Source organism: Plecotus auritus (assembly GCF_963455305.1).
Source record: "Plecotus auritus genome assembly, chromosome: 1".
NCBI classification, from domain to species: Eukaryota; Metazoa; Chordata; class Mammalia; order Chiroptera; family Vespertilionidae; genus Plecotus; species Plecotus auritus.
Genome location: NC_137770.1, coordinates 44,001,445 through 44,023,836, shown reverse-complemented (window position 1 = coordinate 44,023,836; position 22,392 = coordinate 44,001,445). Strand labels below are relative to the sequence as shown.

General features: G+C 41.3%; 1 protein-coding gene across 1 annotated transcript in view; it reads right to left on the bottom strand.

The window, feature by feature from the left end:
* Positions 1-18,171, bottom strand: part of ERO1A (endoplasmic reticulum oxidoreductase 1 alpha) — a 54,511-nt gene extending 36,340 nt beyond the window's left edge. The window contains exons 1-3 of the mRNA XM_080657931.1: positions 17,610-18,171; positions 4,465-4,584; positions 3,579-3,662 (exon numbers count right to left, since the gene is read on the bottom strand). Coding sequence (XP_080514057.1) covers positions 3,579-3,662; positions 4,465-4,584; positions 17,610-17,726 — 321 coding nt within the window. The 5' untranslated portion in view covers positions 17,727-18,171. The remainder of the gene's footprint in view (positions 1-3,578; positions 3,663-4,464; positions 4,585-17,609) is intronic.
* Positions 18,172-22,392: the final 4,221 nt, after the last annotated feature.

Below are 22,392 nucleotides of genomic sequence, written 5' to 3'. Positions count from 1 at the left end.
GCGCACATCATAGCAAGCAGTCAAACTCCTGGTCAGTTGAACTCCCAAGGGGACAAACTGTATATTAACCTTTTATTATACAGAAGAATATCTTTAGGTGGATAAACATCATCTAATTATCTAAAAGCTGACTCTCCATTATGAAACCAATTCAAGAAAAAACAGACTACTGGCATGAAAGGCACTCTGTCCCATTCTGCAAAAGGTGAAATAACTAGATTCTGTCCCAGTTTCTCAGTACAAATTGCTAACTTCCACCTGATGCTTTCTTAACATTTCTATGTGTTCAAGTCAAGTAATAAACATCTATCTTTTAGCATTTCTTAAATGCTAAAATTGGTTGTTGTCTCTAGATTTTACAGTAAAATAGGTCCCATCCTCAGTCAGTCAATCTGGGAATCGATAAGCTATTAGTTGATTCTAAGTATTTCTCAGGTTTCCTGCCCCTTCTGGTCTTCTTAAGGTGGCGTCCCCTAGCTCAATCCTTCATTAACAATAATCAGAAATAATTGCTAGTTCAAGATGAGGTCAAATTTGTAATAATTGTAAAACTATTTGCTTGTTCTAAGGTTAATAATAGGCCATTTAATAAGGAAATTCAGCATGAAAAATAATAGCCCATTTAACGTACAAGTATAATGAAATGCCTTTATTAAGTATCTGCCATGTTTTTGTATTTTAATAAGTCATATAAATAAGTTATTGGTCAATTTGAATTTTCCCAACATTTTTTATATTACTAAATATAAATTCTAAACTTATGAAGTAAAATAAAACATTTAAATTAATAATATGACTTTAATGATAAACTCAGGCTTTAATCATAGTAACACAAGGTGTTTCATAAGTTAATCCTTGAATTTTCAAAAGCTATACCTACGAGGAGCAATATAACTAAAAACATGCTTCTTATCCATCTAGTGGTAAGATACCGTAAATAATCTTATATTTACCTCAATTCCACATGCTAGATAGGTTGATATGGCAATATTTACAAGCATAAAAATTAACTGCTAAAAACTACACTAGTACTGACCTAGTTGGTTTGGCTCAGTGGATAGAGTGTTGGCCTATGGACTGAAGGGTCCCTGGTTTGATTCCAGTCAAGGGCACCTGCCTGGGTTGCAGCTCTATCCCCAGTAGGGGGCGTGCAGGAAGCAGCCGTTCAATGATTCTCCCTCATCATTGATGTTTCTATCTCTCTCTCCCTCTCCCTTCCTCTCTGAAATCAATAAAAATATATATATTTTTTTTTTATAAATATATTTTATTGATATTTTACAGAGAGGAAGGGAGAGGGACAGAGAGCCAGAAACATCGATCAGCTGCCTCCTGCTCACCCCCCACTGGGGATGTGCCCGCAACCAAGGTACATGCCCTTGACCGGAATCGAACCCGGGACCCTTCAGTCCGCAGGCCGATGCTCTATCCACTGAGCCAAACCGGTTTCGGCAATAAAAATATATTTTTAAAAAAACTACACTAGTACTTCACACCCACTAGGATGGCTATTATAAAAAAAACAAAACAGGAAAAAGCATGTGTTAGGGAGGATGTGGAGAAACTGAAACCCCTGTGCATTGCTGGTGGGAATGTAAAATGGTACAGCCACAGTGGAAGACAGCATGGTGTGCCTCAAAAAATGAAACACAGATCCAGCAATACCAAATGATCCAGCAATTTTACGTCTGGGTATATATACCCCCAAAAATTGAAAGTAGAGACTCAAGCAGACATTTGTACACCCACGTCCATAGCAGTATTATTCACACTAACTAAAAGGTAGAAACAACCCAAAAGTCGATCAACAGGTGAATGGATAAACAAAATGTCGTATACATACACAGGGGAATCCAATTCATACTTAAAAAAAGGAATAAAATCTACCCTGGCTGGTGTTGCAGCATCGGCTGCACACGGAAAGGTTATGGGTTCAATTCTCAGTCAGGGTACGTGTGGGAAACAATTAGTCAATAGTCGATGTGTCTCTGTCACATCAATATTTCTCTCTCTCTCTCTCTCTCCCCCCCCCCCATCTCCCCCTACCTCATACACACTCTCTTTTAATAAAAAAAAAAAAAAAAGCAATGGGAAAAATATCCTCAGTGAGGATTAACTAAAAACAAAACAAAGGAATAAAACACATGCTGCAATGCAGGTAAACCTTGAAAACATATGCTAAGTGAAATGAACCAGACACCAAAGGACAAATACTGTCATGATTCCCCTTATATGAGGGACCTAGAATAGTCACATTCATAGAGAAAGGAAGTGGAATAGTGACGGCTGGCGGCTAGAGGGATGGGGGAACTGAAAGTATTGTTTAATGAGTACAGCATTTTAGTTTGGGAAGATGAAAAAGTTCTGGGAATGGGAGACGGTGATGGTTGCACAACAATGTAGTACTTAATGTCAATGAACTATACACTTAACAATGATTAAAATAGTAAAATTATGTTTATGTATATTTTACCATGATGAAAAAGTAAAAATATAAACTTTTATTCTTTTTTAAAATGTATTTTTATTGATTTCAGAGAGAAGAAGGGGGCGAGAGATAGAAACATCCATGATGAGAGAGAATCATTGATCGGCTGCCTCCTGCACATCCCACACTGGGAATGGAGCCCACAACCCAGGCATGTGCCCTGACCGGGAATCAAACTGTGATCTTCTGGTTCATAGGTTGACACTCAACCGATGAGCCACACTGGTTGGGCAAAAATGAATACTTTTAACGAAAAAAAAAAAAGCTTCATTGAAAAGCATAAAATTCTCTGCTTTCAGAGTAGAAACTTCAAATTGTAATGCTCCTAGAAATCCTACATAGAAACAGGTATTTTCTCCAACTCCCCCCCCCCACCCAAGGAAATGCAAGGAAAATAATATACCCACAAAAAAGGGAGAGGGGTTTGGTTTATACCTTGACTAATTTCATTTTATTATACTATAAACATAACTTTGTTCAGGTAAGATATAAGAAGAAAAACAAATATCAAGCCAAAAAACTACAGATACTCCTTGACTTATAATGGGTTATACCCCGATAAACCCATCGTAAGTTGAAAACACAGTAAGTCCAATGAATTTAATACACCTAACCTCATAGCTGAGCCTGGCCTACCTTAAATATGCTCAGAACACTTACATTCGCCTATAGTTGGGCAAAAGCATCTCGCTGCCACTGCCCAGCATCACGAGAGACTGTCATACCAAATAAAGTAGCCCAGCAAAAGATCAAAACTCAAATTACAGTTTCTACTGAATGCAGCTTTCACACCACCCTAAAGTCAGAAAGCCATCAACTGAACCATCCATTAAGTTGGGGACTGTTTGTATTAATCTCACTAATAAGTAAAAGGATTACATTAACCACAAAATTTTAATTCTATTATTATAAAGGCAGTATAATTCAAAGTGTTTTATATTTGTAAGTTTAGGTTGTTAATATGTAAATATTACACATTATATTTAGCCTAAGGATTAAAATATCATTTTAGTTATATTGGCCCCTTTTAAAAGCTGTAATTATTTGAAAAAAGATGATAACAGTTCTTAAATATATACACGGTTCTTACAGATTGACAAGGCTTGACGGCACAGTCTCTTCTTCCACACTGGCTGATATCTTTCCAGAAAGGACAGGGCCTCTTCAGGTTTACCTTGTAAAATAACAATAGAAAACATTTAAAAATAATCTCTAAAAACAGAAAACGTTTAGAATTAACACATGTTGAATTGTGGTGTTCTGTAACCTGATCATGTTATTGGCTGCAATTATTCTATTTCTTTCACTGATCAGGTGTCAAGTTCCAATGTTGACATAAATGTGTAGCTGCTATAAGTAAATTGGTAGACTTTGAAAGACACAGACTGTGACTAAACAAACCCTGAGCAGATGGCAACTAGGAGCCACAGTAGCTCAGATCACCACTACTCAACTCACATTCTTTTAAAGCAAGTAACAGTTACCATGGCAGAATCGTTAGCTAACTGTGAACTTAGACTATAACTATATAATCCAATGATCAGGCTTTCTAAACTCTTTCAGTAGATATCTCAAGATAAAGTATCACGAGTGACTTGTTAAAATAATACAGGTCAAAATACAGCTATGCTTCTCAGAAATATTTAATTTACTTATATTAAGTAATTGGAATAAATCTGATGTTTTAGAAAATTATGAACTCACAATTTTGATTATAATACACATAATAGTTTCTTTTCTGACTTCAGTTTAACCTACTAGTTTCTAACTCATGTAAAACTCAGTTATTGAAATTAAAAGTATACAATGGGTAGTCTCAGAACCACATTGTTCACTCTTGTGAACTGAATTTTCCTAATATGTCCTCAATCAATTTCAAGCACTAACCACAATGCTGAAGCCTAGAAATGCCTAAGAAAATGTAATTATCCATTTAAACTTTAAGTATTCTTATTCAAAATTAAAAATTAAAATACCTTGTAATATCTAAAGTAGTCACTTTCAAGAAGTTTTTGTAGTCTTGGAAAAAGCCTGTAGTTATTAAATTTATCAATGGTTTCAACATCGCAGGTACAATCATCCAAGTAACCACTGACCTGTTACAAAGAAAATGAAATATTAAATCAAAATGTCTTAGATGCAACAGAGTTCTTTTTCCTCACCTCATTAGGATGAAAGTCCTCTACTCAACCAACCTTTATCCTCCCTCCTCCCCATAATTTTCTGAGATAGAGTAGAACAATAATCTGTTAAGGCTATTGCTCTTACTATGGACCTAGAGGAATACCGTGGATACTTTTTGTAGGATGTACTGAGCTCATAACTATTAGGATGAACTACCCCTAAGCTCTCCTTATTGTTATAAGCCTTTTCCCATAGCATGGGGCAGGCCAGTCGGTGCCTGCAGAAGCAAGATAAGAAGAACTCTCTGCCTGACCAACCTGTGCACTCTCCTCCCTTGCCTCCCTTGACCCACTTGTGCCCTCCCCTCCTTTTGACCAACTCATGCACCCACATCCTGACCTCTATTGCATACTTCTACCCTATATAAGAGAACCTCCCCACCCCCTCGGGGCCTGGTCTCACCCCGCTGTGAGAGAATGCAATAACATTTCTTACACTCTCACAACGTGTCTTGGCCTGGCTCCTGTCAGCATGGACCTAACAATAACGACACATCTACACCCAAAGATTTGGTCCCCTGCAGCCACCTGGTAGCTCTGCCCGCCAGGCCTGACCAGGGGTGGGTGACACAAAGATAGATACACAAAGATACATCTGACCCAAACCAGATCACAGTCCCTTCTCCAGGAATCTGGAATTGAGACCATGATGTCTCTCCCTAGACCAGGGGTGGGCAAACTTTTTGACTCGAGGGCCACAGTGGGTTCTTAAACTGGACCAGAGGGCCAGAACAAAAGCATGGATGGAGTGTTTGTGTGAACTAATATAAATTCAAAGTAAAGGAGCGGAGGGGAGAGCAAGAGAACCCTCTGCTCTTTCGGCTCCGCGGGCCGGATAGAAAAGCCGAACGGGCCGGATCAGGCCCGCGGGCCGTAGTTTGCCCACGGCTGCCCTACACAGTAAGCAAGTAACTCAGACCATACTCCATCATGTGAACTGAGGAGCACGTGACCAGTTAGCAGAGAAAGGGAAGACTTTAAAACATACACAAAGAACTAGAGACAGGAGATAGAAAACATATGCTACCTGGACTCCGGAGGTTTCCCCACTTCTACCGTCTTTCCTAAAGCCCAGCTGCACTGGCACCTGTGGCTTTTCTGAGACTCTATGTCCTTATAATTCCTTTTTCTCTGTCTTTCCCTTATGTTAGTTTCCCACAGGATGTGTAGGTTAGAGACAAGATGGTGAAGTGATAATGAATCTGTGAGACAAACAATAATCTTATATATATACGAGAGGCCCAGCGCATGAAATTCGTGCACTGGTAGTGTCCCTAGTGGCTGCCAGCTGCCAGCCAGGTACTCCCTCCCTTCCCCCAGCCGGCCCCGCCCCCTGGTCAAACACCTGGATGAACTCCTGGTCAAGGGGACAATTTGCATACTACGCTCTTATTATATAGGAAAAGGCTAAGTGACCTGCCGTCCGTCTGTCTGACCATCTGACCAACCAACCGGCCAGTACATATGGCGCACACTGGCAATTTAAAAATAAACTTTGACTCGCGCATGTGCAATACATACAAAGCTCTCGTTGGCACCAAGAAGATTTTGACACGCATAATTATTATTAATAGGAGATTCCACAACATTAGTGTTTAATAATTCTTCGTGGAGAAAATGCCAAAAGGGTGGGCATTCACTGTGAGCTTTAGAGAACCAGAACGATATTACCTTAGACTTTTGCTTCTGCATGTAAAAGGTGAGATAAGGTTTGCTGATCTGCGAACTGTAGGAGGTGTAATTTATGATACTTTTCATGAAGCTGCTAAACATTGGGGATTATTAATTGAGGACACTATCTGGAAAGGTACGACTGATGATGCGATCATCCTTAATATGCCCAAACAACTAAGGCAATTTTTTGCATATATATACATGTTTCGATGGCCTTCTGATGCAAATTATGGGATGAGAATAAATCTCATTTTATTGAAGATTTTTGTTGGAAAGTACACCAAAGAGAAGGTGCCTGTGTGAACTGTGAAATGCATGCCCTTAACGAAATTCAAGAAGTATTCATATTGCATGGAATGAAATGTTCGGATTTCAAACTTCTGGACTATCCTTTATTAATGAATACAAACACATGTGATGAATTGTACGAGCAACAACAGGCAGAGGTTTTGATCAATTCTCTGAACAATGAACAGTTGGCAGCCTTTCAGACTATAACTTCAGCCATCTTAGATCAAACTGTACACCCCAAATGCTTTTTCTTGGATGGTTCAGTTGGTAGTGGAAAAACATATCTTTATAAAGTTTTAATACATTATATTAGAGGTTGTAGTGGTACTTGCCGAGAACCAATTCCAGCATGTAATAATTACAAGAGTTCCGTCAAAAGGTTGATGGGACTTGGTGGGCTCAACAAGGGTGAGCCACGTATGTAGTTTACCTGTTGGGAAAAAAAGGCACTTCCCCCAAACCTGAATAGGATTGTTTGCTGCCAGACAACTCAGGTCATTTTATTGCCTCCTGTTGGCCAAACACCTGAACAGCTGTAGGCTATCCCCCAAACTGACAATACCCTTTGATACCTTGCCCTTTGAAGTGCATATTTCCACCTTACCTTGGGACAAATTGTATTTAATAAAAGCACTGGGTCCTGAGACAAGCAAAGTCTTCTAGCTCCTTCAGCTGAAGCTCCTCTGACCCCCAATGCCTTACAAAAATACCTTTCGTCGTCTCTGGACTCTTTAGTCATCTACCCGCAGCCCCTTTCTCCAGAATGCTGAACCCTTTGTAAGGCTGGGGAAAGAACCCCGACATTATGGTGCCCTAACGAGGGACACCAACAGTACTGTTTTACGCACAGCATCTACAGGAATTGCTGCAAAATGAAACTTCAATTTCTAGACTCGAATAAAGAGTGAAGTTGCTAAAACCATTAAAAAGGCCCAACTTCTCATTATTGATGAATGCACCATAGCATCCAGTCATGCTATAACCGCCATAGATAGATTACTAAGAGAAATCATGAATTTGAACGTTGCATTTGGTGGGAAAGTTCTTAGAGGGGATTTTCAACAATGTCTCAGTGTTGTGCTGCATGCTATGCGATCAGCCACAGTACAAACGATTTTAAAGTACTGTAGTGTGTGGGGATGTTTCAGACAGTTGTCTCTTAAAATAAATATGAGATTAGGGGATTCTGCTTATAGCAAATGGTTAGTAAACTTGGAGATGGCAAACTTGATAGCAGTTTTCATTTAGGAATTGATATTATTGAAATCCCCCATGAAATGATTTGTAACGGATCTACTACTGAAGCTATCTTTGGAAATAATATATCTATAGATAATATTAAAAATATATCTAAAAATGAGCACGTTCATAAATTAAATAAAGAAATTTAGGATATACTTGATGGAGATTTTCACACCTATTTGAGTGATGATTCCATCCATTCAACGGATGATGCCGAAAAGGAAAATTTTCTCATCGAATTTCTTAATAGTATTACTCCTTCAGGAATGCCGTGTCATAAATTAAAATTGAAAGCAGGTGCAATCATCATGCAACTGAGAAATGTTAATAGTAAATGGGGTATTTGTAATGGTACTAGATTTATTATCAAAATATTGCGACCTAACATAATCAAAGCTGAAGTATTAACAGGGTCTGTGGAAGGAGAGGTTGTTCTATTCCAAGAATTGATTTGTCCCTGTCCAGCCTTGGGCAAACTACGGCCCGCGGGCCGGATCCGGCTGTTCTATCCGGTTCTCTTGCTCTCCCCTCCGCTCCTTTACTTTGAATTTATATTAGTTCACACAAACACTCCATCCATGCTTTTGTTCCGGCCCTCTGGTCCAGTTTAAGAACCCATTGTGGCCCTCGAGTCAAAAAGTTTGCCCACCCCTGGTCCTGTCTGACACTGGCCTCCCATTTAAATTAATTTGAAGACAGTTTCCCGTGATGCCAGCATTTGCGATGACTATTAATAAATCACAAGGACAAACTCTAGACAGAGTAGGAATATTCCTACCTGAACCAGTTTTCAGACATGGTCAGTTATATGTTGCTTTCTCTCAAGTTCAAAGAGCATGTGACGTTAAAGTTACTAAAGTTGTAAATACTTCATCGCAAGGGAAATTAGTCAAGCACTCTGAAAGTGTTTTTACTCTTAATGTGGTATACAGGGAGATATTAGAATAAGTTTAATCAATTTAATGATGATTGCTTTATTTTAATTTAATAAATCTTTATTGTTCAGATTATTACAATTATTTCTCCTTTTTCCCCCATAGCTCCCCTCCACCTGGTTCCCACTCCACCCTCTGCCCTTACCTCCCCCCGACTGTCCTCATCCACAGGTGTACGATTTTTGTCCAGTCTCTTCCTGCACCCCTCATACACCTTTCCGCCTGAGAATTATCAGTCCAATCCCTTTCTATGCCCCTGATTCTATTATATTCACCAGTTTATTCTGTTCCTCAGATTTTTAATTCACTTGATTTTTATGTTCACTTGTTGATATGTATTTGTTGTTCATAATTTTTATCTTTACCTTTTTCTTCTTCTTCCTCTTCTTAAAGAATACCTTTCAACATTTCATATAATACTGGTTTGGTGGTGATGAACTCCTTTAGCTTTTTCTTATCTGTGAAGCTCTTTATCTGACCTTCAATTCTGAATGATAACTTTGCTGGGTAGAGTAATCTTGGTTGTAGGTTCTTGCTATTCATCACTTTGAATATTTCTTGCCACTCCCGTCTGGCCTGCATAGTTTGTGTTGAGAAATCAGCTGACAGTCATATGGGTGCTCCCTTGTAGGTAATTAACTGTTTTTCTCTTGCTGCTTTTAATATTCTCTCTTTGTCTTTTGCTCTTGGCATTTTAATTATGATGTGTCTTGGTGTGGACCTCTTTGGATTCCTTTTGTTTGGGGTTCTGTGTGCTTCCTGGACTTGTAAGTCTATTTCTTTCACCAGGTGTGGGAAGTTTTCAGTCATTATTTCTTCAGATAGGCTTTCAGTATCTTGCTCTCTCTTCTTCTGGCACCCCCATAATTCTGATGTTGGTACGCTTGAAGTTGTCCCAGAGGCTTCTTACACTATCTTCAAATTTTTCGATTCTTTTTTTCTTTTTGCTTTTCCAGTTGAGTGTTTTTTGCTTCATATTTCAAATCTTTGACTTGATTCTTGCGATCCTCTAGTCTGCTGTTGGATCTCTGTATATTATTTTTTATTTCAGTCAGTGTATGTTTAATTTCTAGTTGGTCCTTTTTCATATCCTCGAGGGTCTCACTAAATTTATCGGCGGTTTCTAGAAAATTCTTGAAAAACCTTACAACCGTGGTTTTGAACTCTATACCCAGTAGGTTGCTTTCCTCCATTTCTTTCCTTTGTGACCTGTTTCTTTGTCTCCACATTTTCACTGCTTCCCTGAGTTGGTAGGGTAGCATTGTGTGCTAGGTGTCAGCCTCCCCAGTTACCTGAGGTAGACACTCTTGGTGCACCCCTTTGTGGACTGTGTGTACAGCCTTGTTGTAGTTAAGTCTTGATTGTTGTTGGTATCACTGGGAGGAATTGACCTCCAGGCCAGTTGGCTGTGAGGATGAGCTGTGTCTACGCCGGGAGAAGTTCGGTACTGGAGACACTCTTATGAGACAAGACTTGCAAAATTGCAAAAGCCTCTGTGCTCAGCTTGGATGGGGCGGAGTCTCAGGGTGGAGCAGACAGCCTTGGCTTCCCATCAGCCCTGCCCTATGAGGGCCCTGGGTCTCAGTGTCCCTCGGTAATTGCTGCAAGCACCTCTGAGAGAAAGCCGCCCTCGAGTTTCGCCTGCTGTCAGACAGTCCAGTTTCTCCCCCAATGAATCTGGATTCCCAGATTCTCACTCGGAACTGGAGTTCAGCGCAGGCAGGAGGTTCCGGTTCCCTCCAGCTAGAGAAAGCCAGCGGCACACTCAGCAGTCAGTCCTCTCTGCACGCACTTGTGCGCGTGCCTCCAGACCTCTGCCTTTCACGGCTCCCCTGAGTTTCCGCCTGACAGTCCAGATTCCCCCGTAAGAGCCTGGGTCCCCAGGGGCTCACCCGAAACTGGTGTTCAGTGCAGTCAGAACTGGGGTTCAGTGCAGTCGGGAGCTTCCGACTCCCTCCCGCTAGGGAGAGCCAGTGGCAACCTCAGCAGTCAGTCCTCTCTGCATGCGCTCATGCGCGCACGCCCCTCTAGACCCCTGCCCTCCGTGGCTCCCCCAAGTCTCCGTGTGCCTTTCTCTCTAGCTGATAGTCCAGACTCCCCCCATATGAGTCTGGGTCCACAGGGTCTTGCCCGGAACTGGGGTTCAGTGCAGTCAGAACTGGGGTTCAGTGCAGTTGGAACTGGGGTTCAGTGCAGTCGGGAGCTTCCTTCTCCCTCCCGCCAGAGAAAGCCAGCCAGGCACTCAGCCGCCCTTCCTCTCTGCGCGTGTGTCTCCGTACCTCAGCCCTTTGCAGCTCCTCTGATTCTCCGTGAGCTTTTCTCTTTCCTTCTAGTTGTAGAATTTCCACTCAGCCAGCCTTCCTGTGGTTCTGGATGATGTCCATTCTGTCTTTTAGTTGTAGTTTTGAAATTGTTGTACGAGGCAGCAGTTTAGGTGCTTACCTATGCCGCCATCTTGGTTTCTCCAATAGTCATTGTTTTTATCAATGTTGTTTTTATATCATGTTTTTGTTGTTTTTATTTCATGTCTTCGTTGTTATGTCATGATGTTATTGCTTATTTATTAATCAATTTATATATTATTTTCATATACATTTTACTAATTTTCTTTCATCTCTGACACTTCTATTATAGAGAAAGGGCGAATAGTGATATTAAAATATTTCTCCTAATTAATTTCCTTTCAATGTACACAAATCCATGCACTGGGCCACTAGTTTATTATAAGGATATAACAACCCTCAAATACAGGGCCATGATAATTTCTGTAGGTTTGAAATGGTGCTTAGAAATTACTTCTCATTAGCAACACTGAGATAGCAAATTGCCTGTAAAGCCAATCCTGATCTTCAAATGCTTAATTAAAACTGATGTCTTAGCTGTATTTATTAAATCAAACTATTAAATGTACTAATACTAGGATACAGTGGGAAGTCGTATTAGAGTCAGCGTTATCAGATGTGAAAATAAAATTCTTAGATGTTTATTTGGGGTTAGGTAAACACCTAAGAGAATTAACATTGCTTTAAGGAAGTAACAAATACAACATGATTGTTTAAAAGTACAGTAACTAGAAAAAAATTTTAATATACAGCATACTGCAGAAAAGAGACCCTGCCCGGCCAGCAGAGTGGCTCAGTTGGTTGAGGGACATCTGGTATACCAAAAGGTTGCAGGCTGGATTCCCAGTCAGGGCACATGCTGGGGGGTGGGGAGAAAGCGGGGGGCGGGGGGCGGGTTTGATCCCTAGTAGGGGAGCCTACAAGAGGCAACCTATAGATGTTTCTCTCTCACATTCATGGTTGGTTGGTTTGTTTTTCCTTGTTCTCCATTCCTCTCTCTAAGCATGCCCTCTGATGAGAATTTAAAAAAAAACACAAAAACAAAAAAACGAGAGAGATCCTTATCATACTTTGGGTTAAATATTTACATTATAAGCCACTGTTGATTATATTTTAGGGAAAAATTTTTAATCTAATGGTGAGGAAGCAAATAATACTTTACTGCAATACTGAATTTAGATGTGTTCTTTTAGAATATATAAAATCCTATACTACCTTTTAATTTTAGAACATCACAAAACAGTAATGAAAATTTTTCACCTAAGAGATAAGAATACTTGAATGATGACAGCAATATTCAAGAGTTAAGATTTTTTTTTACCTTGCTTAGTCTTATTTGTTTTAGACTAAAATTCAGTTTCTAGAAATCTGGTCTACATATTTGTCACTGTAATAACTATTTTCAATTCGTATGCAAATATGCCCTTGTTTTCTGTTAAAAGTTCTCTGAGTATATAAAAACCTCAGAGTCCTAATTCTGGGTATCAACAAAACAAAAGTGCTGCTAACCTAGATGATTTGATTTTTCACACCTCTTTCTTTTGAGTCTTAAAAGCAGAACTTCTAAAGGACATGAAATAGCTACTGTTTCTCCTGTTGGATATGCTGGCAGCCAAAGCATAATAAGCATTTGCATAAAAGTGCAAAAGAGACATAGGAAGGCCAATGGACGTTGATTCCAGCTGGAATCAACACAGGATTGCTCCTGCTATGATTGCGATGGCTCGAGGCGATTTCCTGACCTGATAATCCTTACCAAACTTTACCTTTGATCTGCCTGTATGCATTGCTAAAGGGCAAATGTGTATTCAAAGTGAATGAAAGGGGACAGGATCCAGACTTCAGACTTCGTGAGCCTCTTCATGAAAGAGGTTTCCACCTGGCCCCCAATGCCTTCGAAATTCATATTTCTTGTATAGTGTACTCACTGTGTCCTCAGCCCTCCTGCAAGTCATCCTGAACTTGCAGTGAAGGTCATGGTAGGATACAAAATATTATACAAAGAATAACTGGCATGAAGACTACAAAGGCCAAAGGGACAGATGCCAGATAGAGACATTAAGTCACAAAAAGAAACCAACACATAAAATACTTGACAGAAAGAGTTTGAAACAATCCATGTTTCCTCCTGAGGAATTCATTTTTAAGACAAAGTCTATCTTCAACACCCAAGCCTAAGCATCGCCTCTTTTGAGAAGCTGCCCCTGGGGTACCACTCACCACTTGTTGGGTTAACCGCCCCTCCATGTGCTCCCATGACAGTCCACGTACTCTTCTACATGATGATAACTTCATTGTATTGAATTTTTCCATTTCACTCCCACCCACTACAGTTTAAAATCCCTGAGAGTGAAATCATGTTTGTTCTTCTTTGTATGAATTTAGTACTGCTGAACTTCTAGAACGCACACAGTAGATGATCAATAACTATTTGTGGAATGGGTGGGTGAATGAATGAAGGACTGCTGTGCACTGTCACTCTCACTGCAGATGAACACTGCACTGCCTAATTATACTTACGTACCACCATGTCACCTATGGTGCCCCCGACCACACCGGCTCAAGCGGCAGGCGTGCACTCACAGAGCGAGGAAAGCAAGCTGCAAAGATAACAATCCTTTGCATCCATCATTCTACTGATCCACATCCTAATTACAAAGGAAGCTATAAGAAGCCCCAAACCAGAAAGGAATGCAAGATGCATCCCGGACAAAGGTGGCATATAGCCTAGAGACCTCAAAAGGAGAGGAAACCGAGTATTATACCTGCCAAATTTTAAATGGTAGATTTTTAAGTCTTCTTACCTTAGAAATTGAGTAGGAGGTTTCCCCAACTACAACAAGAGGTAGCAGGGCAGCTAAGGAGGTAGAACAGGGACCACTAGATAGAGCTCAGCAAAGAAGAGACAGGAAGGAATTTGGGGATCTAAGTCATCTGACCATTTGGATAAGCCTGCCAACAGGTAGAAGAACCTGAAACCTGGCAGGAAGTCTGGCAGGAAAAACACCACGCCCGGTTCTAGCACTAGAGAACCAGACATGTTACCAAAATAGAGTCCCAGGAAAGACTACGGTAGAAATCCAGTCAATAGACCCAGAGTTGAATCTTGGAAACAAAGCAAAGTCCTATTACCTAAAGTAAAACCAAAAGACAGGTGTGGACACATAACAAGGATGACATGATGTTGTACTCAGAATGTACTAAACCTGCTTAAATAACTACTACTCCTTTTTCCAAAAGTGCAACAGAAATCTGGCCATGCCACAGAAATCTAAATTTTTAAAAAATGTACACACACACACACCACACACACACACACACACACACACACACACACACACCACACACACACACACACCACGCAACATGATTGATGCATGCTAAAATGTGAAACTTACTGCTCTAGGCTTCAGGTGGTATTCAGCCATGGGTAGGGGCCCAAATTAATAAATGGCAATTAAAAGGCCCTTGTTGAGGAATGGTAGATTTGAGAACCAATGTAGGCCTGATATAACATCACCCAGTTTACAGGCCTAGTTTCTTAAGAATTGGAAAGCCTTGGAAGGCTTCTGTTGCAACCTCCAAGCAACACAGCAGTCCCCTCCTACACTCCTTCCAGGAGGAGGCAGCGGCTAACAAAGGTGAGCATACAGGCTCTGAGCCAGGGTCAAATCCCATCTCTACTACTATCTGCCGTTTCCTTCCCTGCCTCAGTTTCCTATCTGAATACAAAATAGAAATAATAACAGTTCCTATCTCAAAATGTTGATATCAAAATAAAATGACATTAGGGGGAAACCAAGAAAATCTGAATAAAATAAGGACTTTAGTTAGGAATAATGTATTAATATTGGTTCATTAATTGTAATGTATGTAACATACTAATGTAAGATGTTAATCACAGAGGAAATTAGGTGTGGAGTATATGGACACTCTGTACTATCTTTATGATTTTTCTGCAAATCTAAAAGTATTATAAAATTAAAAATTTAGCCTGGCTGGTGTGACTCAGTGGTTGAGTGTTGACCCATGAACCAGAAAGTCACAGTTTGATTCCCTGGTTGGGGCACATGCCCGTGTTGCAGGCTGGATCCCTGGTAGGGGACGTGCAGGAAGCAACCAGTCTATGTTTCTCTCCCTCTCCCTTTCTTTCTCTCTAAAATCAATAAAAACATAAAATAAAATAAAATAAAATAAAATAAAATAAAATAAAATAAAATAAAATAAAATAAAATAAAATAAAATAAAATGACAAAGTAAAATGTTAATCACTATTATTACCTTACCACTGTTAAAATACTTCCAGTGAAAGGGATCTTATTCCCCAAAGCAGCCTACAACAAGTTTTTAATGGGGGGAAAAGGCCAAGTTTTCAAGAAATTTTAAAGTAAAATTTTCCAAAAACCTTACATCTGTAGCCCCAATAGAACATAGAACTAGATAACCAAAAGTCAGCCATGGAAGGAGCCTCAATTGCTTTCTCCATTGATTCTGACTAGTTTGAACTGAATACCAAAATACTGAATAAAAGGCAAAAGAAAAGAAATAACACTGGCCTGCTTGTTCACTGTTCTCTGGTTAGAGGTAAACTTCAGTTTTCAATGAAAGACAAAACAAAAAATACTTTCTAAATAATTTCCTTGTGTACCACCAACTTCTAGTCCTACCACAGACATCTTTTTTTTTTCCTAAAGCACTGAAGAATATATTCCTCAAACTCATATAAATCTGAAATACTTTTTAAACGTGCTCAAAGTACACTTTATTTGGCAAATAACTTTAGTTGCATTATTTTTTTTGTTCTGTGACCATAAAAAAGAACATAAAGTATCCATTTGTTGATAGAGTAGATTAGATCCTTTTTTAGCTCTTTTTTATTTTTATTTTTTTTTTATAGATTTGAGAGCAGGGGGGTAGGGGGGGAGGGAGAAAGCATCGTCCTGATGTGCCAAGGTTGTGGATTTGATCCCCTGGTCAGGGCACATACAAGAATTAACCAATGAATGCATATGTGGAACAACAAATCTCTCTCTCTCTCTCTCAAATCGATCAATCAATAAATGTTAAAATTTAAAAGCTCCCCAATTTTAGATATGTGAAAAAGTTATGGGGGGGGGTGGAGTGAAAGATGAAAAGTTCAACATGAAATTTTACTCCATTATCCAATTTCTAGAACGCAGTTGAAAATGTTATATTGGGCATCTTCTTTCAACACCACAGGCCTTATTTCTACATTACTTATTTTTAAATGTTTAAACTTTGTGTTACATGATTCCTGTGATCAGAAGAAAAATGACCCTTTTCCTATTGAAATACCGTGTGCTGTTCACAATCACTGAAGGAAAAGGAGCTTTTCAATCTCTTAGTTGTAAAGCAGCAACTCCTTTGTAACTTATCTTACAAGGTGCCAGATAACACCTAATACCCAAATCCCTAAGCAAAACAAAACAAAATCCGCGGATACAAAGCAGTGAAAAGGATCTCTCCTCCTCTCCTGATTCTTAGTGTTCCCATCCTCTGTGAAATCATACCATTGCCTTTACAAACATGAAATGTTGTTTCTGACAATAAATGAATAGTAAAATCCACTTAAAAGGAACAATTTGGATGCCTACCCTCAATTTTGTAATTTTCATCCACAGAAGCCAACTAAACGGTGACTTTAAGAGTAATGACATTAAAATACCAGAACTTGGAGATTCAGAAACCTGGAAAGTTCTTTGAATTTTTTGCTCATCCCTAACACAAGGAAATGATCATAACGTGCTCAATATCAAATTTGTTATCAGCCCAATTCAGACCGGTTGTATGGGTATCGCGCTAAGAGAAGCTCACGACATTAAGGAAAATGAAAAACCGCACAGGGCGAGGAGCCAAGAGGTGCCGCGACCCCAAAGACACCAGGCACTGGGCTTAGACACAGAAAAGCCACAGGAAGCCGTTCCGCGCCTGACAACGAGATTTGACAGCAGCACCGCACCACACCCCGCCCCTTGCGAAAGCCGTCCTGCCAGAAAGGCTGGCGGAGGCACCCAGCACGGGCACAGCGTACGCAGGTCAAGTTAGAAGTTAGAAAGACCCAGCTTCCGTGGAGATAGAAAATATTGCGTGTGCTTGCACACTGTGCACACCCTCTCTGCGTAGGGAAGACCGACAAAGATGCATAAATCAACTCGGTGGAAACATACGGCACCCACTCACCCCCCTTGCCCCACGCCTGATCCCGAGCGCGGGAGAGCGCGCCGAGGTCCGGGCTGCGGTGGGAGAGCTGTCCACATCTACCCAGCAGAGGGCTCAGCCCAGGCCAGGGCGCAGGGGCACGGGGGGCTCATTCCGGGCGGGTGCAGATGCAAAGATGCGCCCCAGCACCTCACGCGCCGGGGCGCGCGGGATGCAGCGCAGGACGGGGCTGGGGAGCCCCGGGAAGGTCAGCACGGCCGCGCGCACCCCTCACCTGGCAGAAGCACCTCTGCGCCGCCGTCTCCGGGGGCCTCGGCTCGTCGTGGCCCGAGCGGAGCAGCAGCCACGCGGCGCTCAGGAGGCCGATCAGGAAGCCCCAGCGGCGGTCCATAGCCGGTCCAGCCGATCGTCGCCCGGCGCCCTGGAGAACCAGCACTGGGGAGCAGGCCGTGCGTCCGCAAATGAAGCCCGCGCGGGCCGGCCCCGCCCGCGCCCCACCTCCCGGCCGCCTCCCAGGCCCGCCCTCGCTCTCCGGCCTCTCAGCGGCCGCCACCTCCCCGCGGAACCTGCGGACGTGCCCAGGCGCCCGCGCCGGCCGCCCGCGGCCTCCAGCCGGTTTCCTGCTTCGCGCGCGAGGCTGACGAACGAGCCCGCTTCCCGGATCCGCCCGCCGAGCCGCCGAGCCGCCGCGCCCCCGCCTCCCTGACGTAGCGAGCGGGGAGACTAGGCCCGGCTGCCCGCCCGCAGCCCCCCGCGCCGCCGTCAGGTCCTCTCCGCTCCGAGCGCGAGAGCGAGAACCCGCGGCGTCTTCCCGCAGGGCCCGCCCCGCCGCGCGCTCACCGGGCCCAACCTGCTGAATCTCAACGCAAGGAAATCGAACCGTGCGAAATTCGAAATTCGTGTCCCTGGCAGACCCCACCCGCCCGCCCCAGCTGTTTGCCAAAGCTGAAAGGGATGTTAGTGATCATCAGACTCAGAGCTGTATATGTATTTAGTTTTTCTCATAGTCACATCAAAAGGGCAAAAAGGGTCAGGTGACATTGATGTTAAAGAATTATTTTACCCAATATATGCAAAATATTTCCAAATATACTCAATATTATTCGTAAAATATTTTGCATTTTTTTTTAACCTTTGGAATCTGATGTGTATTTTATACGTACTGGCCAATTCCATAGTCAAATGGGACAGCGAAGGTGGAGACTCCCCTCCCACTTTATGGGGGGAAACAGGCCAGGGAGGTGAGTGATGTGAGCCAGGACTGAGCGGGGTCCTGGGTAGAGCCAGGTCCTCTGATTCCCAGCTATGGGGACTAGTCTATCAACTTTTTGTTATTTTTACGGTGAAACTGGAAAGCTTCCCAACATCTTACACATTAAAAGTTCAAGTATATCAAATTATCTTTTTGTTTTTTGGTCTTTTTTTTTTTTAAAGCCGTCATTTAATGAAGTAGCTTAAAATATGATAGGCCCAAAATAGGTATTCTTCTATTTTCTAGCTGAGAAAAATAGGCATAGAATGTTTATGCACATTATTTAAAATCTGTCCATCACTGTCAAGCAGACTGGCATGTAATTCAATAAATTAACTCTATGCCAGGCTGAGCTTGACATTAGACATAACAATGTACAAGGCCCAGTTCTTGCATGTGGGAGAACACCCCGTGGAACTGAGTATGTAATCTTTTATGAAATTTTCTACTTTATGTTTCTACCACTGGATGTAATTTCTTTAAACACTTTAACAGGGATTATGATTCAAATGTGCCTGGTGACACGCAGAGATCTTAACAAGGAGTTTCCCTGCACTTGTTTGTAAGATGAATGAATATTTTTCATGTGGCCACAGCCACATGAAGATTAGCCCATCAAAGTGAGAGACACAATATGAAAGAGGAAACTACATGAATAAAGACTAAAATGCAGAAGGAAGCAATCTGAACATGAATCAGCTCTGGATTTCACCCTGATGCAATAGCCTGTAATTTGGAAGAGTTAAAAGTGTCATTGTTCTCAGGATGGAAACTCTATTCCATAAGACTCAAACTCTTTCCCAGAACAAATTCCCAGCAAACTAATAAACAATCACTATGTAAAACAACTTTCTTACTTTATTGTCCTTTTTTTAGCTTTATTGAGATATAATTGACAAATAAAATTATACATTATTTAAATGTACATTGTGGTGATTTAATATACATAGACATTGTGAAAGGATTCCCCCCATAGAGTTAATTGACACAGCCATTATCCCGAATATTTAGCCTCACCCTCACCCCCTCCCACCGTGAGAACATTTAAGTTCACCTCTCAGCAAATTTCAGTTACACGATACAGTGTTATCAACTATAATCACATGTTATGCATTAGATCCTCATACCTTACTCATTTTATAATTGAAAGTTTGTACCCTTTTACCAACCTCTCCCTATTCTCCCCATCCTCCCCTTTCCCCTCCCACCCTTGGAAACTACTTTTCTACTCTCCATCTCAATGAGTTCTACTTTTTAAAAATTATTAGCCCATATATAAGTGATACGATGTAGTATTTGTCTTCCTCTGTCTGGCTTATTTCACTTAGCATGCTGCTCTCAAGTTCTACCCATTGTTGTAGCAAATGGATGTAGCAGGATTTCCTTCTTTCTCATTGCTGAATAATAGTCCATTGTATATGTATGCCACAGCTTCTTTATCCATTTATCCATTGCCAGACTTCGGTTGTTGCCAAACTTTGGCAATTGTGAATAATGTTGCAATGAACATGGGAGTGCAGATATGTCTTCTGTTTTCTTTGGATATATACCAGAAGTGGGATGGCTGGATCTTACTTTATTTTCTTGATAATTATAATTTTCCCTTCCTGATTTATAGAAGACTTTAGAAGGTATAAAATACAGTTTATACATACTGTATAACTATCCCTGACATTTCCCTGAGAATCATTCAAGTTGGACCTTTGTGTGAGCTTACTTCAACTGTGCCTGCTCTGGCAACCACCTCGTCTTGCCTGTGTTCTGTAGTCCATTAAATACCTGATTAGTCATTCAAAAACTAATTAAGGAGTACCCATAGGGTACATAGTTCAACCCTTTATTTCTCTAATTCCAGCCTCCCATCTATTATACCTTTGCTAAACATTAAATCTTTCAGAGATGAACAAGGCTACACCTTGTTATTCTAATACTAGTCATTACAACAATAACATGACTTAGATTTAATGTACACAGCATTTCTTGATGGAATTCTGATTACTGTGCAAATATCAGCTTTTTTTTTTTTTTAAATGACCAAAGCCAGAAATAGCTTGAAATGAGACATGAAGATTTCTGTGGGAAGCTTCCCAGTACCTAAACATTTCTGGCATTGAATAGACGGGACAGAAATAATTTAAAGAAAAAATGTTGGTCAAAGAAAAGGAATATTATGACACACAAGGAAGAAAGGCTAAATAAAAATCTGAAAGTTTGGTGCTGATATTTGATTAAATCTACTTCTTTAATAGTTATTCAATACAAATACACACGGCACATTGCTATACTTTTCTCTCAAGATACTTGAGATCATCTGCGTTGGGGAGCTATGCCACCTAAGCTCCATCTTCACCATCTTTATTTACAGAATGTTCCTGAAAAGGCACGCTATCTATAGTAACTGACTTCACTTCTTGACTTCCCATTCACACCTTAATCCACTGTGCAATCTGGTTTCATACTCCACCCTCCTGCAAATGCTCTTTACCTGACCAAGTCTAATGACCATTTTCATGACATCATGAAATATCTGCTGCACGTTGACAATGTTGATTCCTCCCTCATTTAGTTAAATTTCCTATGTATTAAATACTCCAGATTCTCCTTGTATTTCTCACTGGTATTATTTCACTCTCTCTTTCACCAGCTTTCCCCCAGCCCACCTCTAAGGAGTCTATCCTTTGTTCAGGGCTCTTCTTCATTCAGGCGTCCTCAAACTATGGCCCGCGGGCCACCTGCGGCCCGCCGAGGACATTTATCCAGCCCGCCGGGTGCCGCTGTCTGTCCTGCTTAGCAGCCGACTCGTCCCGGGCCCGCAGTGCGCATAGGAATTTGTTCATAGTTTTTTTTTTAAAACTATAGTCCGGCCCTCCAAAGGTCTGAGGGACAGTGAACTGGCCTCCTGTTTAAAAAGTTTGAGGACCCCTGAATATTCTCCCCTGGAGAAACTTGCCCAACTTCATGATTTTAAATACCTCCTCTATTCTGATGACTCCCAAATCATTTTCCAGTTCAGATAGCTCCCTTGAGCTTCAAAATCCAACTGCCTATTGGACACACCCAACTGGTTTTCTCAGAAATGTTTGGTCACACCACCATCCATATCTAGACACCAAGAAGTGAAAGCCATCTTCAGTTTCTCCCTCTCTTTCACTTCCCATGCCCTGTTGATAAACCAAGTTCTGCCAGTCCTGTCTTTTATTTATCCCTTCCTTTTCATCTTTATGATCAACCACTTAGTTTTACTCCTTATTGTTGCTCACCTGACTATCACATTTCCTTAACTGATCATCCAGCCTTTAGGTATGGGCCCCTCAAAAAACCGCCTCCACACTAGCCTGTATTCTCAAAATTGCAAATCTGACTAGGCTCCACTGCTGTTTAAAATCTTCAATACTCATGATCGCCTAAGGAATAAAATCTAAGATTCTCAATATGACATTCAAGTCCCCATGATCTGGCCCCACCTACTTCCAGCTTCATCTCCAACACCTCTCTCACTATAAGTCAATGAACTGTTAACAATTCCCCATATGGACCTTGCTTCCAGCCTCCACATCTTTGCTCAGCCTGTTTCCCCTCCTCAAATGTTTTCTCCCCTGTTCTACACCCATCACCTTCATTTCACTTGGCTCGCTCCCTAACCCCTCCTCTGGTTAGATTAGGTTCCTCCTCTTTGGTTCCATGAGGTCACATAATTGTGCTTACCACATGCAATGAACTCTATGTTTATGTTTAGGTTTCTCCCATTCAACAGATGGGTTTGGGAACCTGCTTTGGTAGTCTCAGGTTCCCCAGCACTTAGTAT